We start from the raw sequence: 23,787 nt of genomic DNA on the forward strand, positions 1-23,787 counted from the left end.
GTCAAGGGGTACAATGTTAAGAGCCTTCACTACTCACGAGTCAGAGTCTTCAGAGCTGGAGTCTCCGTCACTGTGTCCCTCAGCTTTCCAGCGTTTCAACCGGTCTATCAGCTCAGTGAGGTAGGACGTCTTCTTGGCATTCTTCACTATGAACTTGTGCTTCAGAAGCTCCTTCGCTGTTGGCCTCTATAAAGGGGAATATTGGCTCACAATTAAAGGCAGCCTAACCATGGACAACGATATGGACTACCACTAAATAATGCAAGATTGTCTTTTATTTCTCATAGTTCCATTACTTGACTAAGTGCTCAGGCACTGTACTTACAAATGAAGGGTCTTTGTTGAGGCAGGAGTCTATAAACTCTTTGAAGGTCTTGGAGAAGTCTCCACTGAGGGTGGGTGGGGTGTTCTTTGGTATGAGGAAGAGGACCCGCATGGGGTGCATGTCTGAGTTGGGAGGCTCACCCTTGGCCAGCTCGATGGCAGTGATGCCCAGAGACCAAATATCAGCCTGGTGGAGGGCGAGTGTGTTAGAGAGGGGCCTGGTATTCAGTGAAATTAAGTTTGCGGGATTTGACAGCATGTTTGTGTCATGAAAAGAGGACACGCCTTCAATTTCAAGTGCCCTCCACTAAAGACAGAAGAGAACAGAAAGCTGGTAACCTTGGAGTCATAGGCAGACTGTTGGATGACCTCAGGGGCCATCCAGAATGGCGTGCCCACGAACGTCTCCCGTTTGATCTGGGTGTCTGTCAGCTGGCCCGCCACGCCAAAGTCTGCCAACTTCACTTCGCCACACTCGGACAGGAGCACGTTGGCCGCTGCCAAACCACACACAACCATGATAATGCCAACAGCAATGAGTGAAATCAATACATGGCACAAGAGCAAGACTACCGGATATATTAACCCTAATACTGCAGCTCGTCTCTACGGAAGATATTAAACACACACACACACACCTTTGATGTCCCTGTGAATCTTCCTCTCGGAGTGGAGGTAGTCCAGACCCTTCAAGATCTCCTTCAGCATGGTCGCAATCTGAAACTCGTCAAATGCCCCTGCTCGCAGCTAGACACAAGACACACAGTGAGCACACATACCACATACGCAAACCCATCAACAGACATGGGGGGGGGGGCACTGACATATTGTAACCCTTACCAGGTCCAGAGCTGAGCCACCACCAAGGTACTCCATAATGATCCATAGTTTACTGCCCTGTACAGAGAGAGGCAGAAAAGAGGGAACCATTAGACATGATTTTAGGCCGAGGCGCCGTAGGTAACCCCCCCCCCCCCCACACCCTTGTCCCACCCCCCGGGAAAGATTTGTATCATGTTCTGCACCCGTTTCTTTACCCCTAGGCTACTTTACCTCCAGGCTACTGTTGTCACCCTCCCTTCACATTTCTCACTGTTTAACCGGTGAAAACGTCCATGCAGCATTTGTATTGCGGACCATCTGATCTCAAAACGGTTTCATGGGAATATGCATTTAAATCTTTAGGTTATGCACATATTTTGTCTAGTGGTCTGTTCAGAAAAATGTCACCATTCGCACAATCCTAAAATCTCATAGTACACGAGGCGGTGTTTTGTCTCACAGTAACGTTATACTATTATAGTCGGTTCTCATGTCCAAAACGATCTTTATATATGATCGTGCAGACATTTTTTTTATCTTTGATTTAACTTGATTAAAACGAGCGCAATCAAATTAAGTTAATTGATTGCACTCAAATTGGCCATTGAAGTTTTGGGGTTCACATTTTATTTTATTTATTTCACCTTTATTTAACCAGGTAGGCAAGTTGAGAACAAGTTCTCATTTACAATTGCGACCTGGCCAAGATAAAGCGGTTCGACACATACAACAGAGTTACACATGGAGTAAAACAAACAGTCAATAAATAATACAGTAGAAAAATAAATCTATATACAATGTGAGCAAATAAGGGAGGTAAAGGCAAAAAAAGGCCATGGTGGCAAAGTAAATACAATATAGCAAGTAAAACACTGGAATGGTAGATTTGCAGTGGATGAATGTAGAGATAGAAATAATGGGGTGCAAAGGAGCAAAATAAATAAATACAGTAGGGGAAGAGGTAGTTGTTTGGGCAATATTATAGATGTCCTTCAGTAGTGGTTTCTTTGGAGCAATTTGACCGTGAAGGCCTGATTCACGTAGTCTCCTCTGAACAGTTGATGTTGAGATGTGTGTTACTTTTTTCAATATTTATTTTAAACTAGGAAGGTCAGTTAAGAACAAATTCTTATTTACTCTAATGAACTTATCCTCTGCAGCAGACAATAACGGACTGGCCATCTGGCGCACCGGGAGTTTCCCCGGTGGGCCGCTTGACAATTGGGGCCTGAGCAAAGCAAAATATAAATAACCCCAGCCCCCGCTCAAATAAAAATAACCAAGTGCTGTACGTCTGACTGGCCCAGGCGAGTGTGCTGCCAGCCCTCTGCCACTGTGGTTGGGTATTACATCTGTCAGCCTCTCTCCCCCAGCCAATTACTTTTGGTCCAGTCCATTCTAACTTTACCTGGGCCCCGCCCCTTTCCCATCTCTGTTAAGTGGTGACATTGGGATAAATAATGGAGCGGAGCAAGATGGACAAACAAAAAGAGAACTAACGTCAAGGCGGTGCTGAAAAGCAGAGAGAGAAGAGGTTGAAGTCCCATGAGGCTGATGCAGCCAAATGTTTGAAAATAAATTATTAACATTTGGCGCCGTTACCAGTCAATCTCAGCCTAATGAGCCCGTAGGCGCTGGCAGCAGAGAGGAGAGAGAGCAGCCCATTGAGCCCAGCGATACCAGTTCAACTGTTAGTCAAGGTTTTGCAGCTGAAGCGGTAAGACGGAAGACAATAGGGATAAAATAAGCAATGTTTGGGTTTGGCTAGCTGGCTATTCAGCTATAAATCGGGTGCCTTTTGTTGAACCAAGCTCTCGTCAATGTCACTTTACGTGAACCAACCAATCACAGCCTGGATGGGGCGGGACATAAAATAAAAACAAAAAGGGTTGACGTGCTACAGCAAACTTTCGAAATGTTGAACTCATTGTTAGTACTTAGCATTAACAAATTATAGACTAACCACCAACGTAGACCATTTCTCTTGCACAAGGATTTAATGACAGAACAAAACCTACAAAAATTATACTTGGCTGGATACTTCATATACATACAGAAAACACATAGGATAAAACAAAGCAATATTCCAAGCCACAGCTCCATACTACTTATCAGACAGAACTTCTACTGGTTGTTGGGGAGGGATGGGGGTGTGGGGGGGGGTCCGTGGAGGGCTTTTGATCATTTTATTGGATTCCTCCTGTCTTACTCATTGGTAGAAAAAATTATTATCCAAATCGGATGTAAGATACTATATTTGTTGACGATTATATGAAAAAAAAAAAAAAAAAAAAAAGCCAATTTGGGTGCAATCAATTACCTTAATTTCTCAGATATCAAATTATATTTTAACCAAATCTTTCAGGAATATTCATTTGATGTTTCAAACTAACGATTTCAGAACAATCCGAGATGGTGGGTGTCAAATCGTCTTTCTGGTGCTTTTTGAGGTGGAACGAGTGGCGGTGTGCGCGTGTGTTACCTTGAGGTAGGAGCCGTAGTACTTGGTGACGTAGGGGCTGTCACACTGGCTGAGCACGGTGATCTCCTGCTGGATGTCCTCCATCTCATCCTCAGCCTCCTCCAGGTCTATGGTCTTGATGGCCACCACATTCTGGGTGCGGTTGTCGATGCCCTTGAACACCTCGCCGAAGGAGCCCTTCCCAATACGCTCCAGCTTGGTGAACAGCTCCTCAGGGTCTGTCCGGGTGTTCTGAAGGTTCAGAGACAGAGACATAGCAGTTATGTGGCTAACAAAAATAAATAAATAAACATTCATTACCCCAGGACACCTCAACAGGTGACAATCCAGGAAAATATATATATATATTTTTTATAGAGGACTGTTTCAGCATAGACCTGATCATTTATTCACGGGACTTGCGTTTCAGCGTAATCTTCTTCATCAGAGCCTTATTTTACGTGGCTAGTTTATACTGCTGAATGAGTCGAAAACAGGTAGTTGCCATTTCTTTAACTGACGTGGAACGGTGTGGCTACATAGTTTAAATCGATAGGCCAGGCTATAGAAAACTGACGATCAACTGTTTTATAAAAGAATAGCCTACCCAATGTGAAAAATCCACATGGCCTAATCTGCACTGTAGCCTATCCCTAGATGACCACAAGCATGTTTGCAAAGAGAGCCTGTTGGATCCAAATAAATGATAAACTGTCTCCTGTTAAGCTTATTATTGCCAAATCTTGTTCTAAAATGTGGGACATTTCAAATACAGCAAAGGTGAAAAGGGTGTGGCATTGAGATCACTTGGAAGCAGATGTGTTTTGAACGGAAAATGGGTTTCCACAGACAGATCTTTGCCCTTGTGCATTTCTCAGTGTTTCCAATATTTTAATTTAGCAGCGGTGGTCTGCCGCTGCCAAGTCATGTCCTCCACTCAAAAAAAAAACTAAGTACGTAGAAAAGATAATGCCGTTATATATTTTTTGAAATAAGATCAACTTTGAGAACTTAACCACCTAAATAAAAACTAGACGGTCAGGGAGAATCTAAAATGTAAAAACAAAAAAAACGTAATGGCATGGGGCCCCCATTGATATGGTTATAATGTTTGAGTCACTCAAATGGCATAAGAACACAGCATATATCGTGGATAAATGTGTAGAATTCCAGGATATTTGCTTTAAAAACAGCAAACTGGTAGCCACCGCTGCTGAAAAAAATACTAGGGGAAACACCAATTTATTAATCTGTACAGAGAGTGGTGGAAGTCAGTGGCACCAGCCTTGATCTCTCTCTCTCTGCTCTGACTTAAGAGCCCTGTCTGGCAGGTTGGCACAGAGGCAGGAATAGATGACTTTCTTGTCTTTGGTCACCTTTGGGTGTGTGGGGCTTCAGTGTGACAGGACTGCCTAGAATGGCAGCAGCGTCAGTGTCTGGGCAGAGACTGGCTCATGGCGTCACACAGAGGGCCAGAGCAGCTATAAGAGGCTGTATCCTGCCCCAAGTCTCACGCATCTAGACCGTTCTGCCTCAGATAAAGCTGTGGGCACTAGGCTAATCTGGAGACTGCCCAGGCCAGGACCTTAATCAGTTTGTTACCGCCACATGGCAGAACATGTTTGGCTGGAAATAACTTCCGTCAACAGAATTTCTTGGGAGGAAGCTAGCGGTCTAAATCCAACAGGCCTATTCTGATTCAAAACTAAAAGCTGAAGAGAATAGGCCCCTGCGCATATTGTGGAAAGAACATGCAGGCAGCATGCCCAACATTTAACATACACACGTCCTGTGCATGGGCCCGTTTCCAATGCACTGTTGACAACTAACCTAGCGCAGACTCGGGTGTTCACCCACAGCAAACAAGAGTAAGGAATACTCCCTCTCAGGCCACACCCTCTTAAAAGCTGACAGAACACTTCAAATGTGGCCAATGCTACTGGTCATTGTTGGCAGTATCATACCAGTCTCACAAAACAGTAAGGCTTGCCGGGCCTGATTTAGGCATCAGACTTTGGACTGCAGGTAGGCCTAATGCCCATACCAGAAAACAGAGGAAATCACAAGGGAGTTGCTGATCTCGAGAGACAGAGAGAGACAGAGAGAGAGAGAGAGACAGGTGGATATCCTGCATTTAGGAATTCATTTGCCAGAGCAATGAAGCATGGTGAACAAACGTCATTACTAAAGCCCCAGGGAAATTACTAATATCAACCACCTCTCATCAATGCAGCCTTCCTGCTGTTGCACGAGGCAGCTTGAGTACTGGAGTGCTGCAAAGTAGCCTTAATGCCCATGTTTTGCAATGACCATACTAGAACTTGGCAGGGAGAGAATAATCTGCAGATGAGAGAATGTTCATATTTGTCACAATTTACTTTCCTTGCCTTATAATATGTTACATTTCAGAGTTGTTAGATAAGTGTGGCTAAACTGAAATAGAAAACACCTAAAGCCTAATCCCCCAATTTAATAAATTGGTACACAAAATATAACTGAATAAGCATGGAATCTTTTAACGTCTCACTTTGGTAAAGTAATGTCATAGTTCCACCCACAAGTGTTCTCATAGAGCAGCAATCTTCCCTCTAACGTTCAAATCATCAGCGACAGAGATGAGACCTAACGCTGTAACGTTATTGCACTGAAATGTTCTCATCCATATCAGATTACAGGCTGTAAATGCAGAACAGCAGTTGTGGCTTAGGCCTATTTCAAGTCCCAAATCTAGTGAACGGTGACCATATGGCAGCCCAAACAATATAGAATTTGCCAAGGCAAAGGATACACAAAAGATGCTTTCAGTAGACCAGAGGCAAACACCTGTGCCTTTCTATATACAGTTGATGTCGGACGTTTACATAAAGTCGCTTTAAATGACTCCGACCTAAGTGTATCAACCACTCCACAAATTTCTTGTTGACAAACTATAGTTTTGGCAAGTCGGTTAGGACATCTACTTTGTGCATGACACAAGTCATTCTTTCACTTATAATTCACTGTATCACAATTCCAGTGGGTCAGAAGTTAACATACACTAAGTTGACTGTGCCTTTAAACAGCTTGGAAAATTCCAGAAAATTATGTCATGGCTTTAGAAGCTTCCGATAGGCTAATTGACATCATTAGAGTCAATTAGAGGTGTACCTGTGGATGTATTTCAAGGCCTACCTTCAAACGCAGTGCCTCTTTGCTTGACATCATGTGAAAATCAAAAGAAATCAGCCAAGACCTCAGAAAAGAAATTGTAGACCACAAGTCTGGTTCATCCTTGGGAGCAATATACAAACGCCTGAAGGTACCAAGTTCATCTGTACAAACAATATTACACAAGTATAAACACCATGGGACCACGCAGACGTCATAACGCTCAGGAAGGAGACAAGTTCTGTCTCCTAGAGATGAACGTACTTTGGTGCGAAAAGTGCATATCAATCCCAGAACAGCAGCAAAGGACCTTGTGAAGATGCTGGAGGAAACAGGTACAAAGTATCTATATCCACAGTAAAACGAGTCCTATATCGACATAACCTGAAAGGCTGCTCAGCAAGGAAGAAGCCACTGCTCCAAAACCGCAATAAAAAAGCCAGACTTCGGTTTGCAACTGCACAGGGGACAATGATCATCCACTGGTCTGATGAAACAAAAATAGAACTGTTTGGCCATAATATGTTTGGAGGAAAAAGGGGGAGGCTTGCAAGCTGAGGAACACCATCCCAATCGTGCTTTGCTGCAGGAGGGACTGGTGCACTTCACAAAATAGATGTTTTTTTAAATGTATTTGTAATAATGACAATTACAACAATACTGAATGAACACTTATTTTAACACATCAATAAAAATCTATTTAGCCTCAAATAAATAATGAAACATGTTCAATTTGGTTTAAATAATACAAAAACAAAGTGTTGGAGAAGGAGATGTGCAATATGTGCCATGTAAGAAAGCTAACGTTTAAGTTCCTTGCTCAGAACATGAGAACATATGAAAGCTGGTGGTTCCTTTTAACAGGAGTCTTCAATATGACAAGGTGAGAGGTTTTAGGTTGTAGTTATAGTATTTATAGGACTATTTCTCTCTATACCATTTGTATTTCATATACCTTTGACTATTGGCTCTCTCCATGTTCTTATAGTACAAGACCATTGCCAGTGTAACAGTATCCAGGCTCTTCAGTCCCATCCACCTGGCCTGCTCGCCCCTACCCTGGGCTCAGCCCAGTCAAAACCAGGAACACATCGACGCCAACAGCCACACTCTTTAAGGAATACCTAGGATAGGATGTAACCCTTAAAAGATTTAGATGCACTATTGTAAAGTGGCTGTTCCACATGTCATAAAAGCCAATTTGTAACTGGATAAGGCCCTTGCAGAGTTAAAAGGTTTTGGGAATAACTACTCCAAGTCTCAGAGCTTATAGTATTGCCAGTGAGCTTCAGTCCCTTTGAAACGCTGACCCATTAGCGCGCACCCCGCTAACTAGCTAGCAATTTCACATTGGTTACACCAACCATTAGGCTGATAGGCTTGAAGTCATAAACAGCGCTGTGCTTGCGAAGAGCTGCTGGCAAAACGCACTAAAGTGCTGTTTGAATGAATGCTTACGAGCCTGCTGCTGCTCTATCAAATCATAGACTTAATTATAACATAACACACAGAAATACGAGCCTTTGATCCTTAATATGGTCGAATCCGGAAACGATCATCTCGAAAACAAGACGTTTATTATTTCAGTGAAATACGGAACCGGTCGGTATTTTATCTAACGGGTGGCTTCCCGAAGTCTAAATATTCTTGTTACATTGCACAACCTTCAATGTTACGTCATAATTACGTAAAATTCTGGCAAATTAGTTCGCAATGAGCCAGGCTGCCCACACTGTTGCATATACCTTGACTCTGCGTGCAATGAACACAAGAGAAATGATACAGAGAAATGAAATATGCAGGTTTAAAAATATATACTTCTGTATATTGATTTTAAGAAAGGCATTGGCGTTTATGGTTAGGTACAGTCGTCCAACGATTGTGCTTTTTTCACAAATACGCTTTTGTTAAATCCCCATCGCTTATATGCAACGCAGGACCCGCTAGATAAACTAGTAATATCATCAACCATGTGTAGTTATAACTAGTGATTATGATTGATTGATTGTTTTTTATAAGATAAGTTTAATGCTAGCTAGCAACTTACCTTGGCTTACTGCATTCGCGTAACAGGCAGGCTCCTCATGGAGTGCAAAAAAAAAAAAAAAAATACAGATTCCCGATTGTTATGAAACCTTGAAATCGTCCCGAATTAAAAATCGGCCATTCCAATTAATCGGTCGACCTCTAATACACACACACACACACAGTGCATTCGGAAAGTATTCAGACCTCGTCTTTTCCACATTTTGTTACATTACAGCCTTTTTCTAAAATGAATTACAATTATTTTTTCCCCATCAATCTACACACAATACCTCATAATGACAAAGCGAAAACAGGTTTAGACATTTTGGGAAATGTATTAAAAATAAAAACAGTAATACCTTGTTTGAAAAATACAGTTTTTCTGGAAGCTGTGCCATTTCCCCCACGTGGGCCAGCCCCCTAGCAATTCAAGTACTAGCCAATGAGCTTCCGGCCCTCGACATTTGAGTGACAGCTAGCAAGATACACACAGCAGAGCAAGAGCAATGACATGGTGCACATATCTGCACATATGTGATGTAGTATGCAACTTTCTGGGACCACTTTTGGCTCATGAGCGCTACTTTCAGAACAATCGGCTAAAAAGTATACAGAAAGTACAGATGCTCTTTAACAGGCTGAGCCAGAAGAGCTTCAATGCACTTTGGCATAGAGTCTACAAGTGTCAAACTCTATTGCTGGGATGCGACACCATTCTTCTGCGAGAAATTCCATCATTTGGTGTTTAGTTGATGGTGGTGGAAAACGCCGTCTCAATTAGGTTAAGATCTGGTGACTGAGACGGCCGTGGCATATGGTTTACCTCATTTTCATGCTCATCAAACCATTCAGTGACCACTCGTGCCCTGTGGATGGGGGCTTTTTTATCCTATGTGGGACTTCGCTATTACACTGTTATTATCAGTAGTATTTCATTATTATTATTCAAGTTATTACCTCTAAATATTAGTCTAGTATACAAATTAAGAAATGTCAGCTGAAATGTCAGAAATGCAGATTCCGATTTTGACGCACTAAACCATTCCCACCCAGTCAGGTGCGTTTTCCCCTCCACCTTCCCCGATCGATTCGCATAACGTCACCAACGCTACTGGGGTCATTCTCTATGGAAATATGTTTTTCAGAGGACGCAGTAATGAGAGAAAAAAATATGTTCCTGGAAAAATAATACGCTACTGAAAATATTATGATAGAGGCTATGCATCCTATAGGATGAATCATGAAGAGAGCTGGGCTACGTTTCATTCAGTTGCAACACATTTAATAAGCGAAGAAACACAAAACTGGCACCTGTTGTCATTCCTCGCACATATGCTGACCCTGCAACAAGACATAGGTTGTTGTTTTCTATCTGATTAAAAGAGATGAAGTCCAGACAGGCTTGGCCTATTTTAGGAAATGGACATACGGAAAAAAGTGAACTCATACATGCACACCACCCACCTAAGAGGACCCATCAATCAAGCTGCCTGCAGCGCATCTAACTCAGCCATAAGCAAATCACATTTGTCCTTTCCCAAAAACATATTAAAAACCTTGCCTTCAAATCCTCTGTGGAATATCAAAATTAATGTTAAATCAATGTAGCCCATCATATAAATTGACGAGGATCAGTGGTGGAAAAAGTACCCAACTGTCATACTTCAGTAAAAGTATACAGTACATTCGGAAAGTATTTAGACCCCTTGACTTCTTCCACATTTTGTTACGGTGCAGCCTTACCCTAAAATTGATTCAATCGTGTTGTCCCTCAATCTACACACACAGATTGTAATAAATTTGCATAAAAAATATCACATTTATATAAGTATTCAGTACTGTTACTCAGCCCCGCCCCCCTTTCGGGAAAGCTGACCACGACTCCATTTTGTTGATCCCTGCCTACAGGCAGAAGCTAAAACAAGAGGCTCCCACGCTGAGGTCTGTCCAACGCTGGTCAGACCAAGCTGACTCTACACTCCAAGACTGCTTCCATCACGTGGACTGGGACATGTTTCGTATTGCGTCAGATGAAAATATTGACGAATATGCTGATTCGGTGTGCGAGTTCATTAGAACGTGCGTCGAAGATGTCATTCCCATAGCAACGATAAAAACATTCCCTAACCAGAAACCGTGGATTGATGGCAGCATTCGCGTGAAACTGAAAGCGCGAACCACTGCTTTTAATCAGGGCAAGGTGTCTGGTAACATGTCCGAATATAAACAATGCAGCTATTCCCTCCGCAAGGCTATTAAACAAGCTAAGTGTCAGTACAGAGACAAAGTGGAATCTCAATTCAATGGCTCAGACACAAGAGGCATGTGGCAGGGTCTACAGTCAATCACGGACTACAAGAAGAAACCCAGCCCAGTCACGGACCAGGAAGTCTTGCTCCCAGGCAGACTAAATAACTTTTTTGCCCGCTTTGAGGACAATACAGTGCCACTGACACGGCCTGCAACGAAAACATGCGGTCTCTCCTTCACTGCAGCCGAGGCGAGTAAGACATTTAAATGTGTTAACCCTCGCAAGGCTGCAGGCCCAGACGGCATCCCCAGCCGTGCCCTCAGAGCATGCGTAGACCAGCTGGCCGGTGTGTTTACGGACATATTCAATCAATCCCTATACCAGTCTGCTGTTCCCACATGCTTCAAGAGGGCCACCATTGTTCCTGTTCCCAAGAAAGCTAAGGTAACTGAGCTAAACGACTACCGCCCCGTAGCACTCACTTCCGTCATCATGAAGTGCTTTGAGAGACTAGTCAAGGACCATATCACCTCCACCCTACCTGACACCCTAGACCCACTCCAATTTGCTTACCGCCCAAATAGGTCCACAGACGATGCAAACTCAACCACACTGCACACTGCCCTAACCCACCTGGACAAGAGGAATACCTATGTGAGAATGCTGTTCATCGACTACAGCTCGGCATTCAACACCATAGTACCCTCCAAGCTCGTCATCAAGCTCGAGACCCTGGGTCTCGACCCCCCCTGTGCAACTGGGTACTGGACTTCCTGACGGGCCGCCCCCAGGTGGTGAGGGTAGGCAACAACATCTCCTCCCCGCTGATCCTCAACACGGGGCCCCACAAGGGTGCGTTCTGAGCCCTCTCCTGTACTCCCTGTTCACCCACGACTGCGTGGCCACGCACGCCTCCAACTCAATCATCAAGTTTGCGGACGACACAACAGTGGTAGGCTTGATTACCAACAACGACGAGACGGCCTACAGGGAGGAGGTGAGGGCCCTCGGACTGTGGTGTCAGGAAAATAACCTCACACTCAACGTCAACAAAACTAAGGAGATGATTGTGGACTTCAGGAAACAGCAGAGGGAACACCCCTATCCACATCGATGGAACAGTAGTGGAGAGGGTAGCAAGTTTTAAGTTCCTCTGCATACACATCACAGACAAACTGAATTGGTCCACTCACACTGACAGCGTCGTGAAGAAGGCGCAGCAGCGCCTTTTCAACCTCAGGAGGCTGAAGAAATTCGGCTTGTCACCAAAAGCACTCACAAACTTCTACAGATGCACAATCGAGAGCATCCTGGCGGGCTGTATCACCGCCTGGTACGGCAACTGCTCCGCCCTCAACCGTAAGGCTCTCCAGAGGGTAGTGAGGACTGCACAACGCATCACCGGGGGCAAACTACCTGCCCTCCAGGACACCTACACCACCCGATGTTACAGGAAGGCCATAAAGATCATCAAGGACATCAACCACCCGAACCACTGCCTGTTCACACCGCTATCATCCAGAAGGCGAGGTCAGTACAGGTGCATCAAAGCTGGGACCGAGAGACTGAAAAACAGCTTCTATCTCAAGGCCATCAGACTGTTAAACAGCCACCACTAACATTGAGTGGCTGCTGCCAACACACTGTCATTGACACTGACCCAACTCCAGCCACTTTAATAATGGGAATTGATGGGAAAATGTAAATATATCACTAGCCACTTTAAACAATGCTACCTTATATAATGTTACTTACCCTACATTATTCATCTCATATGCATACGTATATACTGTACTCTACATCATCGACTGCATCCTTATGTAATACATGTATCACTAGCCACTTTAACTATGTCACTTTGTTTACTTTGTCTACACACTCATCTCATATGTATATACTGTACTCGATACCATCTACTGTATGCTGCTCTGTACCATCACTCATTCATATATCCTTATGTACATATTCCTTATCCCCTTACACTGTATGTGTGATTACTTGTTGGTTATCACTGCATTGTCGGAACTAGAAGCACAAGCATTTCGCTACACTCGCATTAACATCTGCTAACCATGTGTATGTGACAAATAAAATTTGATTTGATTTTATTTACTTTGTTGAAGCACCTTTGGCAGCAATTACAGCCTCAAGTCCTCTTGGGTATGACGCTACAAGCTTGATACACCTGTATTTGGAGAGTTTCTACTGTTCTTCTCTGCAGATCCTCTCAAGCTCTGTCAGGTTGGATGGGGAGTGTCGCTACACAGCTATTTTCAGGTCTCTCCAGAGATGTTAAATCGGGTTCAAGTCCAAGCTCTGGCTGGGCCACTCAAGAACATTCAGAGACTTGTCCCGAAGCCACTCCTGCGTTGTCTTGGCTGTGTGATAAGGGTCATTGTCCTATTGGAAGGTGAACCTTCGCCCCAGTCTGAGGTCCTGAGCGCTCTGGAGCAGGTTTTCATCAAGGATCTCTCTGTACTTTGCTCCGTTCATCTTTCCCTCGATTCTAACTAATCTCCCAGTCCATGCCGCTGAAAAACATCCTGACAGCATGATGCTGCCCCCACCATGCTTCACTGTAGGGATGGTGCCAGGTTTCCTCCAGACGTGACACTCGGCATTCAGGCCAAAGAGTTCAATCTTGGTCTCATCAGACCAGAGAATCTTGTTTCTCATTCTCTGAGAGTCCTTTAGGTGCCTTTTGGCTAACTCCAAGCAGGCTGTCATGTGCCTTTTACTGAGGAGTAATTTCTGTCTGGCCACTCTACCATAAAGGCCTGATTGGTGGAGTGGTGCAGAGATGGTGGTCCTTCTGGGAAAACCTTCCAGAAGGACCACCATCTCCCCAGAGGAACTCTGGAGCTCTGTCAGAGTGACCATCGGATTATTGGCCACCTCCCTGACCAAGGCCCTTCTCTCCCGATTGCTCAGTTTGGCCATGCAGCCAGCTCTAGGATGAAATTTGGTTCCAAACTTCTCCCATTTAAGAATGATGGAGGCCACTGTGTTGTTGGGGACCTTCAAATGCTGCAGAAATGTTTTGGTACCCTTCCCAAATCTGTTCCGACACAATCCTGTCTCGGAGCTCTATGGATAAGTCCTTCGACCTCATGGCTTGGTTTTTACATTGTCAACTGTGGGACCTTATATAAACAGGAGTGTGCCTTTCTAAATCATGTCCAATCAATTACATTTACCACAGGTGGACTCCAATTTATATAAAAAATCTCAAGGATGATCAATGGAAACAGGATGCACCTGAGCTCAATTTCAAGTCTCATAGCAAAGTATTCATTCTTATATATACACACTTATATACACAAACATTTCTAAAAGCCTGTTTTCGCTTTGTCATTATGGGGTATTGTGTGTAGATTGAGTTTACTTTCCCAACGCACTGTAGATACCTTAATAGAAAGTTACTAAAATAAAAGTATTTGGTACTAAATACACTTCGGTATCAAAAGTTAAAGTACAAATCATTTCAAATTCCTTATCTTAAGCAAAGCAGACGGCACCATTTTCTTATTCTGGAAGCTGTGCCATTTCCCCCACGTGGGCCAGCCCCCTAGCAATTCAAGTACAGGCACACTCAGACAATTTACAAATGATGCATTTGATGCATCCCGTTACGGGGTCTGAGACGCCGAAGCTTCCCACGCTTAGCTCTGACCAATTGAACACCCTAGTCATTGGCGACTCCATTACCCGCAGTATTGGACTTAAAACGAATCATCCAGCGATCATACACTGTTTACCAGGGGGCAGGGATACCAACGTTAAGTCTAATCTGAAGATGGTGCTGGCTAAAGCTAAAACTGGCGAGTGTAGAGAGTATAGAGATATTGTTATCCACGTCGGCACCAACGATGTTAGGACGAAACAGTCAGAGGTTACCAAGCGCAACATAGCTTCAGCGTGTAAATCAGCTAGAAAGATGTTTTGGCATCAAGTAATTGTCTCTGGCCCCCTCCCAGTTAGGGGGAGTGATGAGCTCTACAGCAGTCTCACAACTCAATCGCTGGTTGAAAACTGTTTTCTGCCCCTCCCAAAATTTGTAGATAATTGGTCCTCTTTTTGGGACTCACACACAAACAGGACCAAGCGTGATCTGCTGAGGAGTGACGGACTCCATCCTAGCTGGAGGGGTGCTCTTATGGAGTCTGCCACTAGCACAGTCAGTGTAGTCAGCTCAGCTATCCCCATTGAGACAGTGTCTGTGCCTCGACCTGGGTTGGGCAAAACTAAACATGGCGGTGTTCGCCTTAGCAATCTCACTAGGATAAAGACCTCCTCCATTCCTGTCATTATTGAAAGAGATCATGATACCTCACATCTCAAAATAGGGCTACTTAATGTTAGATCCCTTACTTCAAAGGCAATTATAGTCAATGAACTAATCACTGATCATAATCTTGATGTGATTGGCCTGACTGAAACATGGCATAAGCCTGATGAATTTACTGTGTTAAATGAGGCCTCACCACCTGGTTACACTAGTGACCATACCCCTGTGCATCCCACAAAGGCGGAGGTGCTGCTAACATTTACGATAGCAAATTTCAATTTACAAAAAAAAGAGATGTTTTAGTCTTTTGAGCCTCTAGTCATGAAATCTATGCAGCCGACTCAATCACTTTTTATAACTACTGTTTACAGGCCTCCTGGGCCATATACAGCGTTCCTCATTGAGTTCCCTGAATTCCTATCGGACCTTGTAGTCATAGCAGATAATATTCCAATTTTTGGTGACTTTAATATTCACATGGAAAAGTCCACAGACCCACTCCAAAAGGCTTTCGGAGCCATCATCGACTCAGTGGGTTTTGTCCAACATGTCTCTGGACCTACTCACTGTCACACTCTGGACCTAGATTTGTCCCATGGAATAAATGTTGTGGATCTTAATGTTTTTCCTCATAATCCTGGACTATCGGACCACCATTTTATTACGCTTGCAATTGCAACAAGTAATCTGCTCAGACCCCAACCAAGGAGCATCATAAGTTGTGCTATAAATTCACAGACAACACAAAGATTCCTTGATGCCCTTCCAGATTCCCTCTGTCTCTACCCAAGGACGTCAAGAGGACAAAAATCAGTTAACCACCTAACTGAGGAACTCAATTTAACCTTGCACAAAACCCTAGATACAGTTGCATCCCTAAAAACTAAAAACATTTCTCATAAGAAACTAGCTCCCTGGTATACAGAAAATACCCGAGCTCTGAAGCAAGCTTCCAGAAAATTGGAACGGAAACGGCGCCACACCAAACTGGGAGTCTTCCGACTTGCTTGGAAAGACAGTACCGTGCAGTATCGAAGAGCCCTCACTGCTCGATCATCCTATTTTTCCAACTTAATTGAGGAGAATAAGAACAATCTGAAATTTATTTTTGATACTGTCGCAAAGCTAACTAAAAAGCAACATCCCCCAAGTGAGGATGGCTTTCACTTCAGCAGTAATAAATTCATGAACTTCTTTGAGGAAAAGATCATGAATATTAGAAAGCAAATTACAGACTCCTCTTTAAATCTGCGTTTTCCTTCAAAGCTCAGTTGTCCTGAGTCTGCACAACTCTGCCAGGACCTAGGATCAAGAGAGACACAAGTGTTTTAGTACTATATCTCTTGACACAATGACGAAAATAATCATGGCCTCTAAACCTTCAAGCTGCACAGTGGACCCTATTCCAACTAAACTATGTTGAACATAAAACAGCTCTCTATCGACTGGATGTGTACCAAACTCACTAAAAGTGGCAGTAACAAAGCCTCTCTTGAAAAAGCCAAACCTTGACCCAGGATTTTTTTTTTTTTTAACTATCGGCCTATATCGAATCTTCCATTCCTCTCAAAAATGTTAGAAAAGGCTGTTGCGCAGCAACTCACTGCCATCCTGAAGATAAACAATGTTTTTGAAATGCTTCAGTCTGGTTTTAGACCCCATCATAGCACTGAGACTGCATTTGTGAAGGTGCTAAATTACCTTTTAATGGCATCAGACCGAGGCTCTAGATCTGTCCTCGTGCTCCTAAACCTTAGTGCTGCTTTTGATACCGTCGATCACCACATTCTTTTGGAGAGATTGGAAACCCAAATTGGTCTACACGGACAAGTTCTGGCTTGGTTTAGATCTTATCTGTCAGAAAGATATCAGTTTGTCCTCTGACAAATCAACTATAAATGTTGGTGTTCCTCAAGGTTCCGTTTTAGGACCACTATTGTTTTCACTATATATTTTACCTCTTAGGGATGTCATTCGAAAACATAATGTTCACTTTCACTGCTATGCGGATGACACACAGCTGTACATTTCAATGAAACATGGTGAAGCCCCAAAATTGCCCTCGCTAGAAGCCTGTGTTTCAGACATAAGGAAGTGGATGGCTTCAAACATTCTACTTTTAAACTCAAACAAAACAGAGATATATGCCATTCCTAGGTCCCAAGAAGCAAAGAGATCTTCTGTTGAATCTGACAAATCTTAATGGTTGTACAGTCGTCTCAAATAAAACTGTGAAGGACCTCAGCATTACTCTGGACCCTGATCTCTCTTTTGACGAACATATCAAGACTGTTTCAAGGACAGCTTCTTTCCATCTACGTAACATTGCAAAAATCAGAAACTTTCTGTCCAAAAATGATGCAGAAAAATGTATCCATGCTTTTGTTACTTCTAGGTTAGACTACTGCAATGCTCTACTTTCCAACTATCCGGATAAAGCACTAAATAAACTTCAGTTAGTGCTAAATACAGCTGCTAGAATCCTGACTAGAACCAACAAATTTGATCATATTACTCCAGTGCGAGCCTCCCTACACTGGCCTCCTGTCAAGGCAAGGGCTGATTTCAAGGTTTTACTGCTAACCTACAAAGCATTACATGGGCTTGCTCCTACCCATCTCTCTGATTTGGTCCTGCCGTACAGATCTACACATACGCTACGGTCACAAGACGCAGGCCTCCTAATTGTCCCTAGAATTTCTAAGCAAACAGCTGGAGGCAGAGCTTTCTCCTATAGAGCTCCAGTTTTATGGAATGGTCTGCCTACCCATGTGAGAGACGCAAACTCTGTATCAACCTTTAAATCTTTACTGAAGACTCATCTCTTCAGTGGGTCATATGATTGAGTGTTGTCTGGCCCAGGAGTGTGAAGGTGAACGGAAAGGCTCTGGAGCAACGAACCGCCCTTGCCGTCCTCTGCCTGGCCGGTTCCCCTCTTTCCACTGGGATTCTCTGCATCTAATCCTATTACAGGGGCTGAGTCACTGGCTTACTGGTGCTCTTTCATGCCGTCCCTAGGAGGGGTGCGTCACTTGAGTGGGTTGAGTCACTGATGTGATCTTCCTGTCTGGGTTGGCGCCCACCCTTGGGTTGTGACGTGGCGGAGATCTTTGTGGGCTATACTCGGTCTTGTCTCAGGATGGTAAGTTGGTGGTTGAAGATATCCCTCCAGTGGTGTGGGGGCTGTGCTTTAGCAAAGTGGGTGGGGTTATATCCTTCCGGTTTGGCCCTGTCCGGGGGTATCATCGGATGGGGCCACAGTGTCTCCTGACCCCTCTTGTCTCAGCCTCTAGTATTTATGCTGCAGTAGTTTGTGTCGGGGAGCTAGGGTCCGTTTGTTATACACTGCTCAAAAAAATAAAGGGAACACTAAAATAACACATCCTAGATCTGAATGAATGAAATATTCTTATTAAATACTTTTTCCTTTACATAGTTGAATGTGCTGACGACAAAAACAAACAAATTATCAATGGAAATCAAATGTATCAACCCATGGCGGTCTGGATTTGGAGTCACACTCAAAATTAAAGTGGAAAACCACACTACAGGCTGATCCAACTTTGATGTAATGTCCTTAAAACAAGTCAAAATTAGGCTCAGTAGTGTGTGTGGCCTCCACGTGCCTGTATGGCCTCCCTACAACGCCTGGGCATGCTCCTGATGAGGTGGCGGATGGTCTCCTGAGGGATCTCCTCCCAGACCTGGACTAAAGCATCCGCCAACTCCTGGACAGTCTGTGGTGCAACGTGGCGTTGGTGGATGGAGCAGGACATGATGTCCCAGATGTGCTCAATTTGATTCCGGTCTGGGGAACGGGCAGGCCAGTCCATAGCATCAATGCCTTCCTCTTGCAGGAACTGATGACACACTCCATCCATATGAGCTCTAGCTTTGTCTTGCATTAGGAGGAACCCAGGGCCAACCGCACCAGCATATGGTCTCACAAGGGGTCTGAGGATCTCATCTCGGTACTTAATGGCAGTCAGGCTACCTCTGGCAAGCACATGGAGGGCTGTGCGGCGCCCCCAAAGAAATGCCACCCCACCCCACCCCATGACTGACCCACCGCCAATCCGGTCATGCTGGAGGATGTTGCAGGCAGCAGAACATTCTCCACGGCGTCTCCAGACTCTGTCACGTCTGTCACATGTGCTCAGTGTGAACCTGCTTTCATCTGTGAAGAGCACAGGGTGCCAGTGGCGAATTTGCCAATCTTGGTGTTCTCTGGCAAATGCCAAACGTCTTGCACGGTGTTGGGCTGTAAGCACAATCCCCACCTGTGGACGTCGGGCCCTCATACCACCCTCATGGAGTCTGTTTCTGACCGTTTGAGCAGACACATGCACATTTGTGGCCTGCTGGAGGTCATTTTGCAGGGCTCTCGCAGTGCTCCTCCTTGCACAAAGGCGGAGGTAGCGGTCCTGCTGCTGGGTTGTTGCCCTCCTAGGGCCTCCTCCACGTCTCCTGATGTACTGGCCTGTCTCCTGGTAGCGCCTCCATGCTCTGGACACTACGCTGACAGACACAGCAAACCTTCTTGCCACAGCTCACATTGATGTGCCATCCTGGATGAGCTGCACTACCTGAGCCACTTGTGTGGGTTGTAGACTCAGTCTCATGCTACCACGCGAGTGAAAGCACCGCCAGCATTCAAAAGTGACCAAAACATCAGCCAGAAGCATAGGAACTGAGAAGTGGTCTGTGGTCACCACCTGCAAAACCACTCCTTTATTGGGGGTGTCTTGCTAATTGCCTATAATTTCAACCTGTTGTCTATTCCATTTGCACAACAGCATGTGAAACAATGGAGTTGCATTGTGTTGTTTAAGTGTTCCCTTTATTTTTTTGAGCAGTGTATATTGAGTACTTCTCCTGTCTTATCTGGTGCCCCGTGTGAATTTAAGTATGCTCTCTATAATTCCCTCTCTCGGAGGACCTGAGCCCTAGGACCATGCCTCAGGACTACCTGACATGATGACTCCTTGCTGTCCCCAGTCCACCTGGCCGTGCTGCTACTCCAGTTTCAACTGTTCTGCCTGCGGCTATGGAATCCTGACCTGTTCACCGGACGTGCTACCTGTCCCAGACCTATTATTTGACCATGCTGGTCATTTATGAAATTTGAACATCTTGGCCATGTTCTGTTATAATCCCCACCTGGCACAGCCAGAAGAAGACTGGCCACCCCTCATAGCCTGGTTCCTCTCTAGGTTTCTTCCTATGTTTTGGCCTTTCTAGGGAGTTTTTCAGCGTGCTTCAACACCTGCATTGCTTGCTGTTCAGGGTTTTAGGCTGGGTTTCGGTACAGCACTTTGAGATATCAGCTGATGTACGAAGGGCTATATAAATAAATTGGATTTGTGTTTAGTGAGTCCACCATATCAGCAGCAGTAGGGATGACCACGTGTTCTCTTGATAAGTGTGTGAATTGGACCATTTTCCTGTCCTGCTAAGCATTCAAAATGTAACGAGTAATTTTGGGAGTCAAGGAGAATGCAGGGAGTAAAAAGTACATTATTTTCTTTAGGAATGTAGTGAACTAAAAGTTTGCAAAAATATAAATAGTAAAGCAAAGTAAAGATACCACAAAAAACAACTTCACGCCACTGACGAGGATAAAGAGACAATAGACAACTATTAGAAAATAGAAACATGCACGCAACCTGTCCATAGCCTACTGATCAGCCTGTCCATAGCCTACTGATCAGCCTGTCCATAGCCTACTGATCAGCCTGTCCATAGCCTACTGATCAGCCTGTCCATAGCCTACTGATCAGCCTGTCCATAGCCTACTGATCAGCCTGTCCATAGCCTAATGATCAGCCTGTCCATAGCCTAATGATCAGTCCCTGTCCATCAGCCATAATGATCAGCCTGTCCATAGCCTAATGATCAGCCTGATCAGCCTGTCCATAGCCTAATGATCAGCCTGTCCATAGCCTAATGATCTGCCTGTCTAATGATCAGCCTGTCCATAGCCTAATGATCAGCCTGTCCATAGCCTAATGATCAGCCTGTCCATAGCCTAATGATCAGCCTGTCCATAGCCTAATGATCAGCCATTGATCAATTTTAGTGAAAGCAATGCGGGTGATGAATACACTTTCCCCCAACACACGTTTAAATATTGCACTATAAATTGGCAATGAACTGGAGGGGAAGTTTGAATGGCAAGAGTGACATGTAGCCTCGCTCTGGTGTGATATGATCACATTGGCTAAATTGATACCTTGCTGCACTGATGCATTGCAAATATAAAATTAAAATAAAAAATAAAAACAGGCAGAGAAATGAATGAATAATTCACACAATTAACCCAGACCTGCCATTGGCAGTTTTGACATGTCAGTGGCAGTGTCATCAGTTTCTCTTTCGCATGTTCAATTTTTACATCTAACCATTTGGTTTGTTTGGTTAAGTATTTCTCACGTGGTCAAATGTGAACGAAGTTTCATCCGTCATTGAACTACAAACACTTCATTGAAGAATCCCTGCTGTCGACCAATCACCGACGAACGGGGAGTTGACTTTGGCTACCAAAACTTCGACAAGCCTCAAGAAAAAAAAGGTACTTGAACCCTGCCGAACACCAAAAAAAAACGAACACAAACGTCTTCATAATATATGCGCGAACTGTTTCGACTGGGAAGCATAGGTCACGTCTTGCGCTACCGGTGCTGGCACATGCGCAGATCAAATACACCGCTGGAACGCTGATTCAAGGGTCGAGTTTAGTTACATGTCCTAATAATTCACGGGTTTTAATTGTCTGTATGCTTACTTTGATTTTGACATTACGATAAGCAGAGTTAAGTGTGTCCATGACTATTGCCATACGTTACTCGGCCTAGTACTGCCATAATCAGTTTAACATCCAATTATGATTGTACATGTAGCTGAACGTACGTTGACAGACGTGTCCTTCCTTCCCGCGAACTGCCGACATATACCCGAGTGCTCAAAAAGCTGGTTAGCTAATTGATTTGTGTCATGCCCTCAAAACGGTCTAGCAACAATACACCAACTGGATACAAAACTAGCTAAGTTAACTACAGCGGCTAAGTTACTTTGCTAACGTTCGTTAACTACCTAGGTATGAAGTTACACACTAGCAACGCCCTGCAATCTTGCTAACTGACGTTACTCAACTAAATGCAAGAAAGCTATTTAACGTGAAATGGTTGTTATTGAAAAAAGTTGGGAGGCCTCCACTTACCTGCATCCCAGGCACTTGCACCGCAACCGGTGACTGGGCCATCTTCCGCATCCAAAGGAACAACAGAAAACCAACCGATTAACGTTTTAGATAACTAGCCTAGCGAACTAACGTTAGGCAACCCAGTATGCGGTTTATTATTCGCTAGTTAACGGTAGCAACCTCTTTTTCTTTGAAAAACGTAGCTAACTGCTAAAGTCGTCGTAGCTAGCTGACATTACACACCCAGCCTTAACGCTAGGCTAGCTACTTCAAAACAACAGACGACTGACTATTCCATGACATCGATCTTGATGTTTTAACATTCATTTATAGTTGTAAAACACTGTCTTTGATGTTACGACAGGCTATTCATCTGTGGATTTAGCTAGTAAAAAAAATACATCCAAAAGTGCAAGCAGTCGACGACTTGTTGTCAGAACTACGTTGATGTGGCTGGCTGGCTTTATGCCATGTTCACATGCGAGTGGGAACTCGGAAATTTCCAACTTGCTAACTGGTTATCGTTATACACGTGCTGCGTTCAATCAGTCAGCAGGTCGAACATTTGAGTTCCCTAGATCCGACTAGTAGTTGAACGCAGCAAACGTTATTAGCGCTCAGCAGTTGGATGGAGCCGAAAACTGTACAGAGACATTCGCGTCACTGCTTTCTCTCCAATTGTGTGATTGCGGCCCTCAATTTGGGGCGTTCCTGTATGTGGGAATTACTACGTCTGCTGTGTTCCGGAGTCCTCGTTTAAAATGGATAAAAAGTAAAGGGCTCCTGCAAATGCAGGAATACCCACATGCAGGAACGCCCCAAATTGCTGACCGCAATTGCACCCTTCTGCTTTTGCCAATTTGCTCCAAAATCTTGTAATTTCAATTCCGGTTGTTTCTTGATGTGGGCCTTCACCAGGAAACACCCACTTGTGCCTGCCTTTGGTCAGTAGTGATGGGCATTCCGGCTCTTTCCAGTAAGCCGGCTCGTTCGGCAGTTCACCAAAAAGAGCCAGCTTGTTTAGCTCCCAAACGGCTCTTTAAAAAAACATGTTTTGTATTTTTTCAAGTCAAACCGTTTGCGATAGTCAAACTATGATTTGTGTTAAAACAATTTAATGAAATGATTAAATGAAATCATACCCTACCTTAACCACAATGTATTTAAAAATGCATTGGTTTATGAAAAATAATGCTAGTAAACATTTGCATTTAAAGTATCACGTTTTAATATATAAAAACAAAGTGCATATAAATCTAACAAAT

At 44.1% G+C, this 23,787-nt stretch overlaps 1 protein-coding gene across 2 annotated transcripts in view; it reads right to left on the reverse strand.

Moving 5' to 3' along the window:
* LOC118390540 (serine/threonine-protein kinase 26-like) overlaps positions 1 to 23,003 on the reverse strand; it is a 25,354-nt gene extending 2,351 nt beyond the window's left edge. The window contains exons 1-7 of one of the 2 annotated variants that reach the window (XM_052457433.1): positions 22,541 to 23,002; positions 3,629 to 3,859; positions 1,165 to 1,221; positions 963 to 1,071; positions 664 to 821; positions 326 to 511; positions 38 to 186 (exon numbers count right to left, since the gene is read on the reverse strand). In XM_052457433.1, the coding sequence (XP_052313393.1) occupies positions 38 to 186; positions 326 to 511; positions 664 to 821; positions 963 to 1,071; positions 1,165 to 1,221; positions 3,629 to 3,859; positions 22,541 to 22,591 (941 nt within the window). In that variant the 5' untranslated portion in view covers positions 22,592 to 23,002. Of the gene's footprint in view, positions 1 to 37; positions 187 to 325; positions 512 to 663; positions 822 to 962; positions 1,072 to 1,164; positions 1,222 to 3,628; positions 3,860 to 22,540 lie in introns of both variants that reach the window. The other variant, XM_035781204.2, reaches the window with a different exon arrangement.
* Between the last annotated feature and the right edge of the window lie 784 nt (positions 23,004 to 23,787).

Source organism: Oncorhynchus keta, chromosome 11 (assembly GCF_023373465.1).
Source record: "Oncorhynchus keta strain PuntledgeMale-10-30-2019 chromosome 11, Oket_V2, whole genome shotgun sequence".
In the NCBI taxonomy this organism is placed as follows: Eukaryota; Metazoa; Chordata; class Actinopteri; order Salmoniformes; family Salmonidae; genus Oncorhynchus; species Oncorhynchus keta.